This window comes from Micropterus salmoides, unplaced genomic scaffold (assembly GCF_014851395.1).
Source record: "Micropterus salmoides isolate LMB-PRFRI ecotype aquatic unplaced genomic scaffold, ASM1485139v1 Ms_hic_scaffold_13, whole genome shotgun sequence".
Classification (NCBI taxonomy): Eukaryota; Metazoa; Chordata; class Actinopteri; order Centrarchiformes; family Centrarchidae; genus Micropterus; species Micropterus salmoides.
Window position 1 is genome coordinate 24,398,082 of NW_024040374.1, and position 19,387 is coordinate 24,417,468.

A 19,387-nucleotide genomic window follows, 5' to 3' on the forward strand; every position below is an offset into this window, starting at 1 on the left:
ACCACACAGGCCAGCCTTCACTCCCCTTCACATGCATCAATGAGCCACGTACCATCTACCTAGGCATTACTCGGTCACTGGTTTTATAACCTACTATGTATACGTTTTTATACACTGCAAATGCATAAATTTGGTTCATCCTGTATATAACCTTGCATTTGCACTCTCCATTCTCTAACTCTGTCCACATTTTTTATATGTACACATCCTGAATATTGTAACGCCACTATACATATTGTAAGATATAGCTTTGATAATATAACTGCACTTATAAAACTATATTCCTGCACTTCTGGTTAGATGCTAAATCATTTCATTAGCTCTGTAGGTGTATCAGTTTAAGTAGCTGCTGATCAGACACGTGTGTGCACAATCAGCTGATTTGGAGTTTGAAGCCAACAAACCAAACTGAGACAGTTTAGAGGAGGGGTCATGTGTAGTAAGCGGGCAGAAAACTGCAAAGGGTAAATTCGTACATGACCACAAGGTGTCGCTGTGAGTGAAGCTGAACCCTGTGTCCCTCCGGTCTTCTCTCTCCTCTCCGTTGTTTACGTTTATCCAACAACATGGAGGACGAGGTGGATGTTGATATCGAGGGAGGCGAGTTTGATAGCAGTATTAGGTGAGAATGTTTACTCTTTCTGATGAATTAACATTTATACTATCTTTTGGTCTCGTGAACTGCAGTCCACACTAGCTTACGGAGACCTGCTGTCTTAGCCCCGCAGGCTACAGCGGTAGTTAGCATGGAGGTTGTGTTAGCTGTCCTGTGTCAGATGCATGATGAGAGTCAACTCGGCCCTTCATGTGCTGTGTTGATTCTCTTGTCTCTGTTGCAGTGAGCTGGACGGAGGAGGATTAGTCCAGGAGCAGTTCATCCAGTCTGCGTGGAAGAGCAGAGCTGGGATACTGGTAGGAGCTCATGAAGCTAATGGTCCTTCAGCGGACTCCTGTCCTGTGTGGCTGTTCGTGCCTGAGTTGACTGTTTTGTGTCTCTGTTGTGCAGCCGTGGGAGCTGGACAGCTCCATCAGCCCGGAGAACAGAGAGGTGATAGAGAGGATGCTGCTGGAGGAACAGTATCCTTTCACTGACCTCAGATGCATCACACAACAACACGACTGTCTTCCGGAGGTTAACTGCAAACTGCAGACCTGATGAGCTACAGAGGTGCCTCTGATAGGGGATTACAATACAGAAGCCATGCAGAGATGCTAAGGAGTCAAATGTCTTGGAAAATATTGCTGATTTAATAGAACTCCTCATTGAGACGACAAATAAATCGCTAGGGGTGGGGGGAAAAATCGATACAGCATAGTATCGCGATATTTTGCAAGGCAATATCTTATAACACAAACGTCAAGTATCGATTTTTTATTATATAAATTGTACATGAGAAGTTTGTTTTTTGGCACTAATAAAATTGCTTTTTCAGTCCACTAGAAAAAGAATTTTCCTTTGTGGACACAATTTGAAGTTGGGAAAAAGATAAAATATTACAATAAATTGCAATATTTTTAAAATCGCGATAATATCGTATCGATTTCCACCCCTACAAATTACAGAAATTAAAGACACACAAATGGAAAGAGAAAAATTATAATGAAGTGAGAAATAGTGCAAAATTGACGATGATTTGACTTTTTAAACATCCATTTATCAAGTAAAATTAGCTGACAATTGCTCATTACAGCTTGTGAACTGTGGCATTGGCTGTTTTTAATGTGTTCTCTGTTTCATGTCAGTTGACGTATACTGTACAGTTTATTTGTTCAGATGCATAGTTTGGATAATGCCGGCTTAAATCTGTTGGTCCTGAACCATACTTGTAGATACTACCTGACAGGTGGGGAGGTTCATAATAATATTTGGGAAAGTGATGCCAACAACAAGCCCAAAGTAAAAAAGTAGGTTTTCCCTCAGGCATTCACATGAGCAGAATACACCCATTCCGCATGTCGTTGGCATTCTTATTACATTTGTGTCTGTCGGATGTTCAGGTCCCCAGCCAAGACCTCAGCCGCGGCCTCAGGCCCCTCTTCTCGTTGGTCCAAACAGGAGAAAGAGCTGTTTGAGGAAGGACTGGTAAGCTTCTCTTGTCAACATACAATCATTTGCTGTTGTCTCTGGAATCTGATTGCTTCTCTGGTGTACAGGCGTAGAATAGATGTATATGAAGATATACAGGAGTGGATTGTGTAAAATACCAAGTGGCTGAGATGTGTTTTTCTGCAGGCTCAGTTTGGTCGAAGGTGGACAAAGATTGCCAAGTTGGTAGGCAGCCGTTCTGTTCTTCAGGTCAAGAGCTATGCCAGACAGTATTTCAAACACAAGGTGAGACTCGCCTTTACTTTCTACCTGTGTTGCGCTGCCACCTAAGCAGCTCGCAGGGTATACTCACAAGTTTCACTTTAGCTTGATTGTAGTCTCCCACAGTTAAACATGTGCTTTCTTCATTATTCAAGCACTTTCACAACCAGGATGCATTCCTCAGGAAGGGTTGGGAAAGTCTTTCATCATCTGTGTATGTTCTTTTAGGCTAAATCAGAACCCAGACCTACAGCTCCCTCTGCAGGTCCTGTGCTTCACTTGCAACTTCCTCAGCCCACCTCCAGTCATGCATCCACTCTGGCAAACGCTGTCCGCATAGAGAAGCTTTCTGATGAAGAGGATGAGGAGGTAGACATCACTGATGGCCTGAGTGATGATGACGGAGACTCCGGCGATAAACCGCAGGCCGCGCTCAAACATGAGTTCCGTGAGCCAGAGCGTCCAACAGACACCGAGATCCAGACCGACACTCCCGCAGGAGATCAGAAACAGGCAGGTCTGACTGAGACAGAGGACCAAACCAGCCACACAGCACTATCGCTACAAAGTCCTCAATCCTTGTCTTCCTGCCCTTGCTCGGGAAAGACTGGTGTGACTGGTCTAGATGAGAAAGGTGATGAGAGAGTATCGCTCCATCCAAAAAGTCTTCAGGCAGGAGCTCAGAAAGATTCAGACCAAATGACTGATGAGAATGAAGACCAGAGCTCCCAGTCTGAGAGCTCAGCACAGACCGGTCAACTGGAAGAAGCGGGTAGTGATGACACAGGTAAGGCTCACGCCTGCTGTTTTTATGTAAAGCCACCTCACAACTTTTTTTCTCTTGTGAAGTCACGCTGTGGACTTATGTGCCTCGCAGATAATGCTGATAAGGATGAGCAAGGTGTAACTGATAGACCAGAAGATAACCAGGAGGAGGAAGAGAATGAGGACGAGGAGGAGCTTAAGGCCCCCGAGCAGGAAATGGAGATGGACATGGAGACCATCGCTGAGGATGAGAAACAAGCTATCCCAGAGTTCTTTGAGGGACGACCATCCAAGACCCCAGGAAGATACCTTAAGATCCGAAACTACATCCTGGATCAGTGGTAACGCATATTTGGTAACTTCTCTTACTACAACTCTGCAGAAGAAGTGGTTATCACTCTTTTTTTCTTTTCCTTTTTTTGCTCACGAGGTTGAAGAGCAAGCCCAAGTACCTGAACAAGACCTCGGTCCGCCCTGGACTGAAGAACTGCGGGGACGTCAACTGCATTGGGAGAATACACACCTACCTGGAGCTCATTGGAGCCATCAACTTCAACTGCGGTAACTTTACTGGAACCTATGACTGCATTCTTCTGTAAAAAACAAAACAAAAACGTTATTCCCTTTTCATGTGGAGCCCTGTCTCATCTCCCATAGAGCAAGCAGTCTATAATCGCCCAAAGGTGGTGGACCGCTCCAAGCACAAGGAGGGCAAAGATGTGCTTGAGGCCTACCAACTCGCCCAGAGACTGCAGAGCATGGTAGGTGCCCATAAACCCCTGTACTCTGCTGACACCCAACCTCAAGCATCTGAACTGTGATTTTGCTTGACCTTGCGCTAACTGCTGATTGGCTGCACGTTGTAGCGGACCAGGAAGCGCCGTGTGCGGGACATATGGGGAAACTGGTGCGACGGTAAAGATTTGGAGGGACAGACGTATGAGGTTTGGACACACACATGCACCATATGTGTTTCAGTAAATTATTGATCACTGACCAATATATTTTTATTGACCCTCTGTTGGTGGTGTTTTTCTTCAGCATCTCAGTGCTGAGGAACTCGCTCTGCGGAGAGAGGGGATGAAGAAGCAGCCCAAACCCTGCAAGATGTCTAGATTGTCAAGAGGGTGAGCACGACGGATTCATGTAACATGTGCTGAGTTCCCAACATCATTATAATTATATCCTGCATTTCTTCCAGGTCTTTTGATCCCTTCCAGTTGATTCCCTGCAGATGTTTTGGAGAGGATGTACAGGTCAGTGGCCATTTATTCCATCTGTCGGTCTTCAGTAATGCAGTGTGTCTTGCAAGATGGTAATTTTACTACATATTTAATTTGGGGTTAAATTTCATGACCTCAGTAACAGTTTATAATAAGAGGGCACAGCCGGTTTTATCAGAGGTCCAGTCTCTTCTTTAAGACATTTTTTTTTAAAAGTCTGTCAGGTATCCTGCTTTTTTAAATGACATTTCCCTAAGTGAAGTGCATTCACTTCACTTTCTTGTAGGGGTGGGGGAAAAATCGATACAGCATAGTATCGCGATATTTTGCAAGGCAATATCGTATCGTAACAGGAATGTCAAGTATCAATTTTTTTATTATATAAATTGTACATGAGAAGTTTGTTTTTTGGCACTAATAAAATTGCTTTTTCAGTCCACTAGAAAAAGAATTTTCCTTTGTGGACACAATTTGAAGTTGGGAAAAAGATAAAATATTGCAATAAATTGCAATATGTTTAAAATCGCAAAATATCATATCGTGACATGAGTATCGTGAAAATATCGTATCGTGGGGGATCTGGTGATTCCCACCCCTACTTTCTTGTCTCTCTTTCTTGTTGACTAGTGTATCAACCAGTGTGGACTAAACTATTATAGTTGTATTTTATTTAATTTTTTGTGATTCATCGGTGTCCTGTTGTTTTTTTTAATTTTTTTTAAGTTTAATGAGTATTAAAAGCTATTCTTTGCTGTTCTCCCCAGGAACCATTCCAGGTTATTGTGTGTGCAGAGACTCTTCTCATAATGGACATGGTAGGCTATATACATAACCACACATGCTGAATATAATCTCCCTTTGGTACTACACTGACATGTTGGTCATCTTTAAGGAAGTTTCAGAAAATACCGTGTTCTGCATTCACCATGAGCTGATTATCCACTGACCTGTAAGACGAGCCTTTAAATCAGGGGTCCTCAACTACATTTGTTGAAGGGCCAGAATGGCCAGAAGCAGATACTGTGGGTGCCGGACTTTGAAATATTTTGTTTTTTAATTTAGGCTTAAATAAGCAGATTCTTGTTTAATATTTGCACTTTCACTCCTAAAATGGTAAATCCATAATGACAACCACATACTAGGTACTTAACTAGAAAATGCTCTCAGACTTCCATCAAATAGGCAGTGCACTGAGGAGTGATGGTTAAAATCTGTTATTGTAAATATAACTGCAGAGTGAAGTTTAGATTGGCAGGAAATATTAATCAAACACTTTTAACGCCATTATGCATTCGTTACTCGTGACGGCTGTAGTTACTGATGGTAACAGCAAATGCGGTTTAATACTACAGCTCACAGAAGTCTGGGCAGGCAGTAATTGGTCTTTTTCCATAATTATGTGAGCAGTCATGATCTGAGTTTATGCTGCACATGACATGGCTCTGTGAAAACAGTGAAAGTGAAAGGAGTTGGTTACCTGGCTGTGTCACCTGCAGCTTTTCCTCTATCAGCTCACTGTGGCTGCTCTTGACTGTTCTATTACTGGCTGCAATATTTCGAACTGGTACCCTGCAAAAAACTTTTTAAATGACCATTGTTTTGAAGACTGATTTTTAATAAACCATAGTGGTCTGTGCTGATCTCACTGACAAGTACATTGAATTTCCTGTGACTACTTCATCAACTTGTGTTTCTTAATGTGAAGCTTCAGCAGCAGTAGGAAATGTGCAGTTCGCATTATCAAAAACTTAAGACAGCATTTCTTTCGGGAATTTAGACACACAGATGCAGTTTGTAATACTGCAAATATATAATAAATACTATCATCAGTGGCCATTCTGTGGTCCAGATGTGGCCCAGTTGACGATCACTGCTATAAATGATTCCCTGTTTTTGTGATATTATATTCTGAAACAATTGTCTCATTTATCATTCAATTGTCATTCATGTATTATCATTTGTTGTATTCAAATGTTCCAAAAATGATTTGATTGTCAGCACGCCCACGTGTCGCGGGGGGAAGTCATCGGTCTGCTAGGCGGAACTTTCAATGAGGAAGAGAAAGTATTAAAGGTAGGAAAAGGAGCGAAAAGCAACAACGTCCAAGATGAGGATAGAGATTTTAATTTCTATACACAGTATTTTGAAATGTGTATTTAGTGATTCTATGTGTCTGTGCAGATCCGTGCAGCAGAGCCGTGTAACAGTGTGAGTACGGGTTTGCAGTGTGAGATGGACCCGGTGTCTCAGACACAGGCCTGTGATCTGCTGTCATCCCTGGGGTTCAGTGTAGTGGGCTGGTACCACTCACATCCCTCCTTCAACCCCAACCCTTCCGTGCGGGACATAAACACTCAGGACCAGTTCCAGGTAAAATTAATGGATGAGAGAGGTCACGCTGGAGTTGGTCATGTGATCGTGTGATGCAATAGAACATCTGATTCCCTTTGTCCTGACTGTTCCAGAGATATTTCTCGCGTGGCGGAGCCCCCTTCATCGGGATGATCGTGAGCCCGTATGACCCAGCCAATCGCTCCCCCCACTCTCAAACCACCTGCTTGTTGGTGAAGGAGAGCCTGGAGACTTCAGGCCCACAGAGTATGTTACAAAGACACATGATTCAAAACAGTTAAGATCAAGAGGCCTTGAAATCAAGCTGACAATGTAGGTCAGTGATTTCAGCACACAGCAGCGCAGTTTATCTTCTGGCTGAGTCTCTCTGTGTCCATCTCTCCCTAGAGCTGCCCTACAGATTCGACTTCCTCTCATCACAAGACATACCAGACTGGGAACAGACGTTGAGAAGAGCTCAGTGGATCATTCACAAATACTGCCAAACACCTGGGTGAGTGAGAATCAAAGACAATTAAAGTAGTGGTCGCCCTGACAGGTGGGGTCTAATGCTAAGACTGGCTTTTAGTGATTTTGAACAGTTTTTCTTGAAGCTTAACGTTGAAGTATTTAAAATGTTTTTTTGTTTTTTTTTTGCTCTGGGTAGGAGTGTGCAGATGGACAGATTTTTCCGGAAAGACTCCCATCTCACCTGTTTGGAGAAGGTCTGTCTAGCAGATCAGTCTACCTGCTGTGTGCACACATCCCATTGGCTAATGGCTTCATTAACTGATGTCTGATTTTACTTGATCTCTTCCATTACTCACCTCCCTTTAGATGCTGTCATCTCTGGCAAAGTACCTTGAGCCCCTGCCAGATGAAGAGGGAGACCCTTTCCTCACCCAGATCCAGACCCTTTTCCAGTCGGACTTTATTGCCAAGCAGCAACCGCCTGACCAGGAAGAGAGAGAATCCTTAAATATCTCACCCAGACCAGTGGACTCGGACGACCTGGCTTTTGATCATCTGATCAGTGAGCAGAGGCCCCAGGAGGGAGGAAGAGACTCTGATCTGGATTGTGGCAGAGCTTCAGACAGTAGCGTACAGCCCGCCACACAGAGCAAAGACACAACCTCAGAGTCAAACAGCAGCACAGTGTTACATCTGGGCTCTGTGTTGTCGACCGAACATGACTATTTACTGTGATATATCTGACTGTACTGCTAAATACATTATTAACAAAGTGTACACTTGTATGTAAATACCATGATGTTTTGTATCAGTATTACCAACTCACTTGTTTACATTTTATTATTTCAGTAAAGCCCTTTAACCAAAAGTAATGTTTGGGTATGTGAGAGATGAGAATGTTATGAGCAGGGCATTTCACTTTATCAGTTCAGCAGTTTTTTTAAAACATGAAAATAAAAATGTATTTTCATATTTTGTGGCCGCCTTTTATACATGTTTTTGTGTAATGGCTTGATATGTTTGTCATTGTGTTTAAGATGATGTCTTTTACAACACAGTGACTAAGTGTGACTGTGTAAGGACAAGTCAAAGTAAATGCTAGCTTCCATAGGGACGAGAATATTTTTGTTTAAATTGTCCAAAGGGGAGGGCCCGGAACGATCTTCGCGGAGTTGTTTCTAGGGGGATCATTTAGGAAGCAGGAGCGTCAAACATAGACTATATGGTTGCAAAGGAACTAAATGTTTTTAACTCCGTGTTAAGTTATAAAACTTTTGCGTCAGATACAAACAGTTAAGTGCTCGGCTGTTGGGTAGAGGTGACCAGTAAGTAGCGTCCACTGATAGCAATGACATTGACAGGCGAGTGCTCGATATGAAATTAAATACCGTTAGGTTAAGTAAAAAAACGGCCTGTGACAGTCACTTCCGCATTAAGATGTGGAACCCCAGATGGCCGTGTTCGGCGTCGTCTGCAACGTACCTGGCCGTTGTTGGGTCAGTCTGAGGAGTGAATCACGAAGAGTTGTGTAGTACAATGGTCTTACTCTGTGTTAATCTTTTGAGGAGCAGTCGCTTCTGTTCCCGTCCTGCGCATCTGACACGAAACTTCTGGGTCTGCAACGGAGCTGGACATTCCCTGAAGAGGGCACCCTCTGTGTCCTCTCAGATCAGCTGTCACGGAAGAACACACAATGTTCACTTCAGAGCCTCTCCGACGGGACCACCTCTCTTCTTCTGCAGCAGTGGAAGGACGGTGTGTTTCCAGATTAGTCCCAAAGCCACTTTACCCCTGCACCCCGGCCCTGTCCTGACACAGCGCGGACACCACTTCCACACCTCGGCCCCTGTGAGGGCCATACCAGCTCCTCTCATTTGGCTGGTGCTCAAACCTCTGCAGAAGCTCATGGCTATAATACTGGGCAGGTAGGAAACACAGTGTTGTTTTATTATTATACACCAAGTGGCTCCTCAACATCAAAACATAGTCCACTCTACTATGTTAAACGTTCAATACATACAAGTCAATAAATGTAAATGTTGATTACTGTGTTGATTATTAAGTGCACATAGTAAGGCAGGCACATCTTGTTGTTAAAACAGAATATATTGAGAAATGTGCTCATGGCTTTAAGGAACAATATTTAATTATACTAATTAATTAATGTGTTCATCCAATAACACACTCTTAATTGTTTAATAAACAGTTGTATTATTTGTGTCATTTAGATAAGAACAAATAAATTACTTTATACATAGTTATTTACACAAAATACACACATCTCAGGTCTCACATTGCATTAAGTTATGTGGCAAAAATGACTCACTGAAGTGGACTGACCTTTTCTTCAAATTTTGGGCCAGAGAACTGAATTTGGAAACATTCCCAGCAATACACAGAGTTGTTTTGTTTAGTAACTATTTCAAAAAGACTTGGCCTACTTGTCTACTTTAATATTTGACTGTTTCTTCTGGGCAAACACACAATATGACCTCAGAATTTTGTGCATAGTACATTGTTGTAAACATATTTTATTCATGTTTTGAAGCTACTTTCTTGGCCAGATCTATTTTGATCTAAGAGATTATTGAAAACTGTGGGTCTGCCCGGATTCGTACATTTCTAACTGGAACCTTTGCTGTGGAATTTTCTACTTGCATTTTCTGCTGAATTCCAAACATGCACATTTGCCAGACATGAAAGGAGCTTTCTTTGATTCTTTTCTTTTCATCCTTTACCCCTGTAGGGCTGTTTATAAATTTACATTTACTGCATGAGGCTGTGTGAGCTAAATAAACACATATTGCAAACCTTGTTGCCTTCCTTTGTGTACAGGAGTATAAGGAAGTGGTGGGTGGCTCTACCAGCCAACCGCCGGCAGCTCATGCGCGAATGGGTCTGGCAGCGCCGCTGGCATCTGGCGGCAGGGACAGGCGTTGCTATGGTGATTATAGTCCTCCTTCTCCTGACCCACCTGGATGAGTCCCCGATGACAGGACGGACCCGCCTCCTGGTGTTCAGCAGGGAGAACTACATGGAGCTGGCAGCTCGCACCTCGGAGATGGTGAGAGGAGGAGCCCCCTCCTGATGTGTGTGTGTGTGTTTGAGTGGATGAAGAGGAGAGAAGATTTAATATGAAGAGAAATGAAGCAGGTGAAATTATTATTCCTAAAATTCTTGAGTGTGTGTATGTGCTTAAGTACATGGAGGAGTTTGCAGAGCTGCTGGTTCCAGTCACTGACCCCCGTCACCAGGTGGTGGAGCGGGTGGTGCAGCACCTGGCACAGAGGAACAAGGACATCCCTGAAGTGTCTCAGGTCACCTGGAGCGTTCACTTGGTGCAAAGCCACGACATCAATGCCTTTGTCCTCCCGGTCAGTAAAAGAAAGACAGATGTAGAATTATTTGACTTGCATGCCATATTATCACGTAGTATAGTATCACCATCTTTAAAGTCATATGTAAGAATGTCTTATTAAAACAGAGTGCGTCTTTACACGTGTGTCTCCTATAAAGTTTCCATCCTGCAGAGCAAGGTAGATTCACAATTTATTTTGCTTGCTTTTGCAACCAGCCCACATTAAATGTTTTCATTGTGAAATATGAACAAACAATTGATAAATAATTCAAATTTTACTTTGTTTTGAAGTTGCTGAAAGTACTAAGTGGGTGGGATTAATAGTATTGGCATTACTCACTTGTGGTAGAGGTTGAGGTAAATAGTCAGTCTCAGAGAAGTTACCAGTTATTGTCTACTTTTTTGTACACCTGTAAAGAATATCTTCAAACACCATCCATCCATCGTCAACCGCTTATCCTGCGTACAGGGTCGCAGAGGCTGGAGCCAATCCCAGCTGACTCTTCAAAAGCTATATGGCTCAAATATGGATTGTATTTTCCTTTTTGCAGAACGGGAAAGTGTTCATGTTTACGGGGATGCTGGACGCCGTGGCAGATGTTCACCAGCTCACTATTGTTCTGGGACATGAGATGGCCCATGCTTTATTGGGACACTCTGTAAGTACATAACCCTCTGCAGACTGTGTTTGTGATTGTGGCGTTATTTCTACCCTATGTTATTTGCTCCAGTACTTGACCTGACATTGAGTCAGTCACTTTATTTATAATAATAATAATAATCATTTCGTGAGTTTGCCTTGATGATGTTGAAACACAGTGACAACAAGCAAAGACGCGGCACTTCTGAGTTTGATGCAGAAAACACAGAAACCTGTTTGGCTCTGCAGAGAATGAATGCTGCGGTGTAAAAATACCTGTATGCAGTCTGCTGACATTTTTTAGCCTTTATTGAGATAGAACAGCTGGAGGGAGACAGGAAATGCAGGAGAGAGAGAGGGGGCGACATACAGCAAAGGGCTGCAGGTCGGACTCAAACTCGGGCCGCTGCTACACAGGTTTAGCCTTAGTACGTGGCGCGCCCACTCTACCAACTGAGCTAAACGCCGCCCCACGTCTGCTGACATTTGAGAGGCTTAGCTGATAGTAGCAGACCTTGCTGTGCATGAGGATGAGTCATTGAAAACACTTAAAGTGCAAATAACGTTCGAGAAGAAAATGTAGTCATTTAGAAACCCTTGGCACGCAGAGTAGGAGTTATAGCTGGAAGCCTTCCAGGTCTCTCCCTCACAAGGTCGTAAAATATGTATGTGGACCTCCTATAGGTATGTGCATTATACACTGAGGTCTCCTCACTATTCATCATCAGCGCCCCACTCTGTCTCAGAAGTATAGTAATGGCTGAAGTGGCGTCAGTTGCAGTGTTGTTGCATCAGCCTGTGATAAAGACTCACTGACAATCGACTCCAAGCACTCACTAATCCTGTCTGTGTTATGATGACCGAAGTCCTGTCGACCTAGGGCACTGTCATGCTAAATTAATTCTCCACAGACGGCTGTTTTTTCTCTGCCTACGAAAGACCATTCTTCTTGTTCTCAAAAAGTGTCTAATGAAGGTGTGGGTATTTCAAGACTTTAAACGTCCTCGGAGGAAATGCTTGAAGGAGATTTTAATTAGATGAAGGGAATGAGCATCGATGGGCTTGGTATTACCCAGTAGGTGTGCTCTGTTGGATTGGCTGCTAAAACCTTTAAATCTGTTATAGCGTAAAAGTTCCACTAAAATAGATGGGAACAATCAATATGTTCCAGCAGACTGGTTCACCTCCCAAAAACTTTTTACCTCTGATTTTCTCTCCCTATCCCATTCTCATCTTTTTTTCACCCCAACCCTTTACTTTCTCCTCCGTCATCTCCTCCTCGCCATCCCGTATCCCTCTGCTCTCCTCCCCCAGGCGGAACAGGCCAGTCTGTCTCATGTCGTGGACCTCCTGTCCCTTATTCTGCTGACAGCCATCTGGGCTGTGTGCCCTCGAGACAGCCTGGCACTGCTGGCACAGTGGGTACAGGACAAGCTTTCCCAGGTGAGACCCACTCCACAATCTTACCCATATACACTGTATAACACACTTTCCTGGTTGTTAATTAATTGAAGAAACAACACAGTTTTACAATTTGTTAATGTTGTGCCATTATTATTGTAGATTTGCCTTTAGTCTGAAAAGCAGAGCACTGGAATCCTCTTGGACTTTTGATAAGGGAAATGTGTATGAATCTTAGAGTTTATAAAACCTCATACATGCACCGTTTGTCTCCCCTCAGTTAATGTTCACCCGTCCCTACAGTAGGAAACTGGAGGCTGAGGCCGATCAAGTCGGATTGCAGTTGGCTGCTAAGGTATCGTCATCTCCAATTTGTTATTACTTAAAGGAGCACTTCACAGATGTTACACATACAGTTCAGTTCACCAGTCACAAGGAGTACTACACATCTTGGCGTGCACTTTAGACTTTAAAAGCCTGCTTGACAAACTGGAAGAGTGGCATTTGAAAGAAGTGGCCGTCTAGTAAAAGTTGCTATTGAGTTGCATCATGTGATATGTAGGCTCCAGCATATATGGAGCTTGACCCATGCAAGGGACTAAAAGTTAGGATATCTCGATCTCTGTTGCCTTGAGTTGTTTTTTCTGTCTGTCTCTGTATGAGTTCCCCAACTTTATGGAAGCGCAGTAGTAAGTAACTGGGGTTTCCCTATAATGTGATATGACAATATTAAAGATTTTTGGTGCTTTTTGAGGCCCCACATTTTATGATTAAGGAATTGTTTAAAACATGTTTGCTCTTTCATAGGGTAATCAGTATTTTAACTTTGCAAATGTAAATCCTCCAATGTAGCTCTTTGCTGTAACCTGTCTGCAGGCCACTAGGGGGTACTGTTGTCAAACTAAACTCACTGGATGAGTCCATAAGGATTTCCATCTGAGCACAAGACGGAGAGATGCCACATTGTGTGTTTCTGATTTCATGGCGTTTGGGGATGGGGGGGTTGTACTTCCCAGGCGTGTGCAGATGTGCGAGCAGGCCCCGTATTCTGGCAGCAAATGGACATCAGAGACCAGCTGAAAGGAGAGCCCACCTTCCCTGAGTGGCTGTCCACACACCCGTCTCACAGGAACAGAGTCGCTCAGCTGGACCGCCTTGTACCACAGGTACAAACACACGATAATGCTTCCCTGCTCAGTCCAAATAGCAGCATTGGCAGCTCTTAAGTTTCTTTTTATTTTACCTCAATTATATAAGGAAACACATTCTTGCTACTCTGATTCATGTGTTTGTCTAAAGTAAAGACTCTTTGATCCCTGTGTGAGGAGAAAGCCCTTCATCTGTCTATTGTTTAGGAGAAACTGTGTAGCTTTAGGAGCTGTTGGAAGGAGTCTTAATGGAACTAATGAAGCGTCTGGAGAGATGTATATCCACCTGCAGACATGTGGCGAGGAGGGCAGAGAGGAGGAAGAGACTTGGGGAGGAGAGGGAAAACATGCAAGGTTTTAGGAAAACAGGAAAAATAGTTTGCCACACAGGGGCCTAGATGCCTGCTTAACTACCTAAAAGTCTTGGAGGCTTTGAGTTGAGAACCTGAAAGAAAACAGCCCCACAGTAGCAGCTCGATCTCAAAGGCTCACACACTGTGCCGGCACCGTGGCAAGACAATCAATAGTATCTTAAGGCTACAAGGAAATCAAGCAGTTAAGACAGCAACTCCTATGGAAAGCATCAGCATCCGCAGTCATCACATCTTGTGTGTGTGTGTGTGTGTGTATATATCAGAGGCAGACAGAGAGAAAGAGAGAGAGGGAGAGACATATAATGTATTAGGCAGCAGTGAATTTAACCTTGAGCGTGAGTTGGACTGTCGGTACACCGTCAGATGCTCCAAGCTCGAAAAACGAACAGATGGGTAAACCACTAATTGTCCATCAGGTGCTTGTGTCGTTGAGTGTGTACTTGTTCTATGTGTGTGTGTGTGTTATATGTATGTGTCCGTACATCATATCATATCCCTGTGTGGTAGATTGACCTCCAGCAGCAGCAGTTGTTGTCGAGGCCAGGCTGCAGTCACAGGCAGTGAAGTGATAAAGACTGCTGTTTGGGGGATTCATCGGCCTCCATTGTGTGTGTGTGTCTGTGTGTGTGTGTATGAGAGATTGTGTATGCACGTGTGGTACTATCTCTAATACCCTCCTCACACCAAACGGTTCGATCCAGCATAGCAGCACACATGAGCCAGTTAACAGCTGAGTTCAGTCGGCTGAAAGTGATGCATAATGTGATGTTTTTAACCTTGTGAGGGGTGACAGCATCAAGCTACTTAACCCAACTCTTCTGAGGGCACTCCGCCTCCACTAGTGCGCTCACCATCCTTAAGCAAAGCGCATAAGTCCACTGGTAGTGCGAGAGGGAGAGCCTGTTGAGTGTGAAGGCAAGTGCATGTGTGTGCTCAGAGTCTTGAAGGTGATTCTGAGTGAGAGACTGATGGATTTTGTGCGTGTGTGGGTGTGTGAGACAGATGGAGAGAATGTCTGTAACTGCTGGGGACTGCTCAGGAGTTGGTTCCTACCGGTGCTGCTCACCCGACCTGTATGGGATCGATTTTTTGGAAGGATTGAAGAGAGCTTGCATCTGAATATTTATAGCCATATTTTCAGCTATGGTAGCGGATGGCAATGTCTGTCCGGACACTCATGTCTTTCATGTCCTGCAGAGTAGAAGTGTACAGACTTTGGTGATCCCCTAACCTTTCCTCTAGCACCATCATCAGGTCAAAATGTCTATTTCTCTTATGTCATTCCCATCTCCTTGACTGTAGTTTGTGTTAGTGCAAATTAGCGAATGTTAGTGTGCTAACACGCTAAGCTAAGATGTGATATCTTTTAGCCTAAAGCACTGCCGTGCTTTAGTACAGCCTCACAGAGTTGCTACAGTAGCACGGCTGTAGGCTCTTGTTGATTCTCTCTGTGGTGTCCTATTTAGCTATTTTGCCTTTTGCTCAGTGTATCTGTACATGTCAGTATCTTTGTTTGTCTGGTCCTTCACATTCTTCCCTGTTTTTCTAACCTTCTTCGTGTTGCATTAATTTCAGATCACAGCTGTGTTTTGATGAAATATCTTATACACTTATAAGTAGAAAGAACAAATAACGGATTTCTTGTTCTACACTGACTTGACTGTTGAATGATAGAAATTTATGAACAAAATTATAAACGCAACACTTTTGTTTTCGCCCGCATTCATCATGAACTGAACTCAAAGAGCGAAGACTTTCTCTATGTACACAAAAGGCCTATTTCTCTCAAATATTGTTCAAAAATCTGTCAGAATCTGTGTTAGTGAGCACTTCTCCTTTGCCGAGATAATCCATACACCTCACAGGTGTGGCATATCAAGATGCTGATTAGTGAACAATATTTGAGAGAAATAGGCCTTTTGTGTACATAGAGAAAGTCTTAGATCTTTGAGTTCAGTTCATGATGAATGGGGGCGAAAACAAAAGTGTTGCGTTTATAATTTTGTTCAGTCTAATACACTGCAAACAAAAACAAAAAATGGCTCACCACTACACAAAGGCATTTAATATAAGACATTTAATCTTTGTACTTGTTAATTCACTTCTTGTCTGAAGTTATAATGATATATAATGTCTGTTCTTCATTCTGTCTCTGTCCAGGCTCTGGAGTTGAGGGAGAGCTGCGTCTGCCCTGCTCTTCCTGCTACTGACCCTCGTGCCGTCTTCTCCAAGAGTGTCCGTGTGTTGCTGGAAAATGCTCAAGACCAGAGGAGAGGAGGGCAAGAAGGGGCACACAAGCCCCACCTGCCCCACCGCCCGGCCTCACTCCCCACTGAACTGCCTGCAGCTCTGCTTGCCTCCCCAAATGTGAATCAAGAAAGCAAAGTACCTGTCCAGTCTGTAGCTTCAGAGTTAGCTGTATCAACCTCTGTCCCTGCTGCTGCTGAGGGGGGAGAGTCCCACGTGGTGCAGAGCACCAGCTGACAGAAGTGTTAAATCCTCACAAATGTGTAGACTGACTATTATATAAATTAATGAGTGAATACGAGAGTGATTGCTGTATTGGCCTGCTAGCCTAAAAGATGGTTTTCATGGTTATTAAAATTTCAGAGCCCCTGAGTGCACAGGTGGTAAAAGGATCAAAGGTTCAGTGTTTTTTTTGTGGCATCTAGTGGTAAGGGTTGCAATTTGCAACCAGTGGCTCAGTCAACACTCACCCCTTCATTCCCAAGCGAGTAGGAGAAGCTATGGTGGCCGACACGCTCTGTTGGCTCTTGTGCTAAATAATACATTGTGGTCCCCTGTTTGTCCACATATTTACTTCCCTTCTTACTTCTAATAAACCAGACAACTACTACTACTACTGCTACTACTGCTACTACTGCTACTACTACTGCTACTACTACTACTACTACTGCTGCTACTACTACTACTACTACTACTGCTACTACTACTTCTTCTTCTTCCTTCGTTCCTACTGTAGAAACTTGGTGGCGCAACATGGCGATGTCCATCCAAGGGGACCCACGGTGAATATAGAAAGAAATGGCTCATAAAAACACAGTTCATTATGTAAGCTCTTGGTTAGTGGCTGTGATTAGTACTTTTCGCTGCACTAGAGACTCCTACTGCTTGCCAGTACTATGGTGGGTGGAGCTGGGGGGTGGTAGTGTGTAAAGCAGCGGCTAGGGTCATTCTAAACTGGAAAAAATTCAAGGCCCCTCCTTCCCTCTAGCAACACCATGCTGGCTGAACTTCAGAGAATGTTATTCATGTCGAGTGACTACAAAGATGCCATGTTAATTAGATAACCTAGAACGGGGAAATGCTAAATGAATATCTGGAAAGCTTACATACATACATACAGATTAATATGTGCATTATTCATCGACACGGCAACAGGCAAGCACTTTTAGTGTGCTTGTTGGAGGCTTCATCCATGGCAGGCAGAGGACATCTACATTCTCATTATGACTTCTGCATTCACATGCCACACACACAGCGCTTTATGCATTCTCTAGCCTGAGGGACTTAATGGTGTAAATTTATGCCGGGTTGTTTGCAGGTTTTAAAACACAGCGTTCTGCACAGGAATGCCAATAACACAGTCAAGCTTTGAGAAATCTTTCTTGGGATTTTGTAAAATCTTATTTAACAAGGCAAGTTGACTGAGAAAACATTCTTATTTACAGCAACAGCCTGGGGGAGCAGTCACACAATGAAGAGGGGAAGGCAGTTATGGTTCATATCTTGGTAATGTTTTGTTTGTGTGCACGTGTGTGTGTGTGCTGAAAGTAGCACCCTTGGTTAAACTGAAATCAAAAAAGCACTGCTGTGTTTTCATATGGGATAAATTATTTTATTTGTGTCATGGATGTTAGGTGCGGAGCCTGTATCCGCTTACAAAACATCATTCAACAGTCTTTACACATGCTGTGGAAGCTTTGTTTTACTGCAAACAAGGTAGGTTTATATTAGAGTCTGTGTCTATATTAGAATAAGTGGCCAGTGATAGGGTTTATACAAAAACGTGCAAGGAAAAGCCAAGGGAATATTGGTTTTTGCATATCAATAACTCAGCCAGAACGTGCTCTGTTTGCAAGTGGCAGGCAAAAAAAACAAAAACTCTTTTTCCCCCCCAGGGCAAGATCCACTGAAATTCAAATGGATCAAAGATGTACATTTATCAATAACATAAATGAGGATTATGGAAACACAATGAAATATATACTGTGTGTGAGAGTAAGAGCCAATTATCAGCCTGTGACATTGCATAAGAACATGAAAACCCTCCCATTGTCACAACAACCAATTAGACAGTGGGTCAAAGACGAGAAGAGATGTAGCCTGAGTTTTAGGCAGTTTCTTCTGAAGTGCTCATGTGTGTGTGTGTGTGTGTGTGTGTAGTAGTAGTAGTTACTTATTGATGCAAGGCTCCTGGGGAGATGTAACATTTGGAAATCTCATAGACAAGATTACACCGGGCCATTTGTGATTAAATGAAAGCTACTAGAATTCCCATTGCTCAGTTTCACAAGAATGCTTGTGTAATATCTGCCAACTGTTACAGGTTCTTGCCTCTTGAATGCAAGATCAATCTTGTGATATCTCTGTATTGAAGACCACCGGTGCAACATCCAGGTTCCTTTTTGAGCATGGACCTCCTTGCTTTCCGCTACTGAAGAGAAGGGTTCACTAAAGCTGAGATGTCTCAAGGTGCTGCTCTTCATGATCTCACAGGTTTGACCTTTTTCGGATTTTTTGGATCCGCAGCTCTCATTCATTCAAATGGAGACTTCCTGGTCACATTGTTGCGTACACACTGAAGCGTTTGGATGCTGCTCCCTCACCCCTCAGAGAGAAATTGGAACACGAGCAGGCAACAGATGACACACTAACACCCGGAGCTAATGAGTGATAAAATACACACACAAACACTGCGCTGAGTAATTGTAGCCTACTGCTGGACACTAAACAATACTGTGACAGAGAGCTTAATCAAGGAAAACAAAGAAACAGCAGTCAGATGGATTGAAAGGAGAAAATATTTATTTCAGGTGTGTGAAAGAGCCCATCTTTTCGGTGTTACCTTCTAATCAGACATTTGATTTGTAATATATTTTAGCTCAAATGCTAGATGGGAAAGTCCTACTGTATTCTGTGTGGTTTCTCTGCATTCACATGCGTAGCCTTGGGCAGATAAGATCTGTTCCACAAAGTGACTTAGAAATAAGATGTCTACTTTATGTCTGTAAATTCACCTCAAGTCTCTGATTGTTTTGTGGTTGTATATTCTTCCACCCACTAGAGACATCCGACTGCTTCTGAGACGTCTGACAAACTGCTCGCAGGTATTTCAGGCTATTGA

At 43.3% G+C, this 19,387-nt stretch overlaps 2 protein-coding genes across 2 annotated transcripts; both read left to right on the plus strand.

Annotated features, from left to right (window-relative positions):
* The first annotated feature begins 493 nt into the window (after positions 1-493).
* Positions 494-8,070, plus strand: mysm1 (Myb-like, SWIRM and MPN domains 1). Its single transcript, XM_038716424.1, has 20 exons — positions 494-622; positions 840-912; positions 1,007-1,077; positions 1,831-1,905; positions 1,999-2,083; positions 2,234-2,332; positions 2,537-3,095; positions 3,186-3,414; positions 3,504-3,634; positions 3,731-3,834; positions 3,940-4,017; positions 4,115-4,200; positions 4,275-4,329; positions 5,061-5,111; positions 6,295-6,369; positions 6,478-6,666; positions 6,762-6,894; positions 7,036-7,141; positions 7,295-7,352; positions 7,465-8,070. The coding sequence occupies exons 1-20, from the start codon at positions 567-569 to the stop codon at positions 7,831-7,833; spliced, it is 2,682 nt and encodes an 893-aa protein (XP_038572352.1). The 5' UTR covers positions 494-566; the 3' UTR covers positions 7,834-8,070.
* A 220-nt stretch (positions 8,071-8,290) lies between these two features.
* oma1 (OMA1 zinc metallopeptidase) lies at positions 8,291-16,658 on the plus strand. The gene is made up of 8 exons (XM_038716426.1): positions 8,291-9,023; positions 9,934-10,162; positions 10,299-10,472; positions 11,008-11,115; positions 12,411-12,539; positions 12,778-12,852; positions 13,514-13,663; positions 16,180-16,658. Exons 1-8 carry the CDS (start codon positions 8,635-8,637, stop codon positions 16,501-16,503), a joined length of 1,578 nt encoding a protein of 525 aa, XP_038572354.1. The 5' UTR covers positions 8,291-8,634; the 3' UTR covers positions 16,504-16,658.
* The last annotated feature ends 2,729 nt before the right edge of the window (positions 16,659-19,387 follow it).

What these genes read in the sequence shown, in the direction of transcription:
- oma1 (XM_038716426.1), top strand. Translation starts at nt 8,635, where the DNA reads ATGGTCTTACTCTGTGTTAATCTTTTGAGGAGCAGTCGCTTCTGTTCC. An exon ending in ATGGCTATAATACTGGGCAG is followed by an intron (nt 9,024 to 9,933) that starts GTAGGAAACACA and finishes CTTTGTGTACAG; the next exon opens with GAGTATAAGGAAGTGGTGGG. An exon ending in TACAGGACAAGCTTTCCCAG is followed by an intron (nt 12,540 to 12,777) that starts GTGAGACCCACT and finishes GTCTCCCCTCAG; the next exon opens with TTAATGTTCACCCGTCCCTA.
- mysm1 (XM_038716424.1), top strand. Translation starts at nt 567, where the DNA reads ATGGAGGACGAGGTGGATGTTGATATCGAGGGAGGCGAGTTTGATAGC. An exon ending in GACAGTATTTCAAACACAAG is followed by an intron (nt 2,333 to 2,536) that starts GTGAGACTCGCC and finishes ATGTTCTTTTAG; the next exon opens with GCTAAATCAGAACCCAGACC. An exon ending in CCCAGAGACTGCAGAGCATG is followed by an intron (nt 3,835 to 3,939) that starts GTAGGTGCCCAT and finishes TGCACGTTGTAG; the next exon opens with CGGACCAGGAAGCGCCGTGT.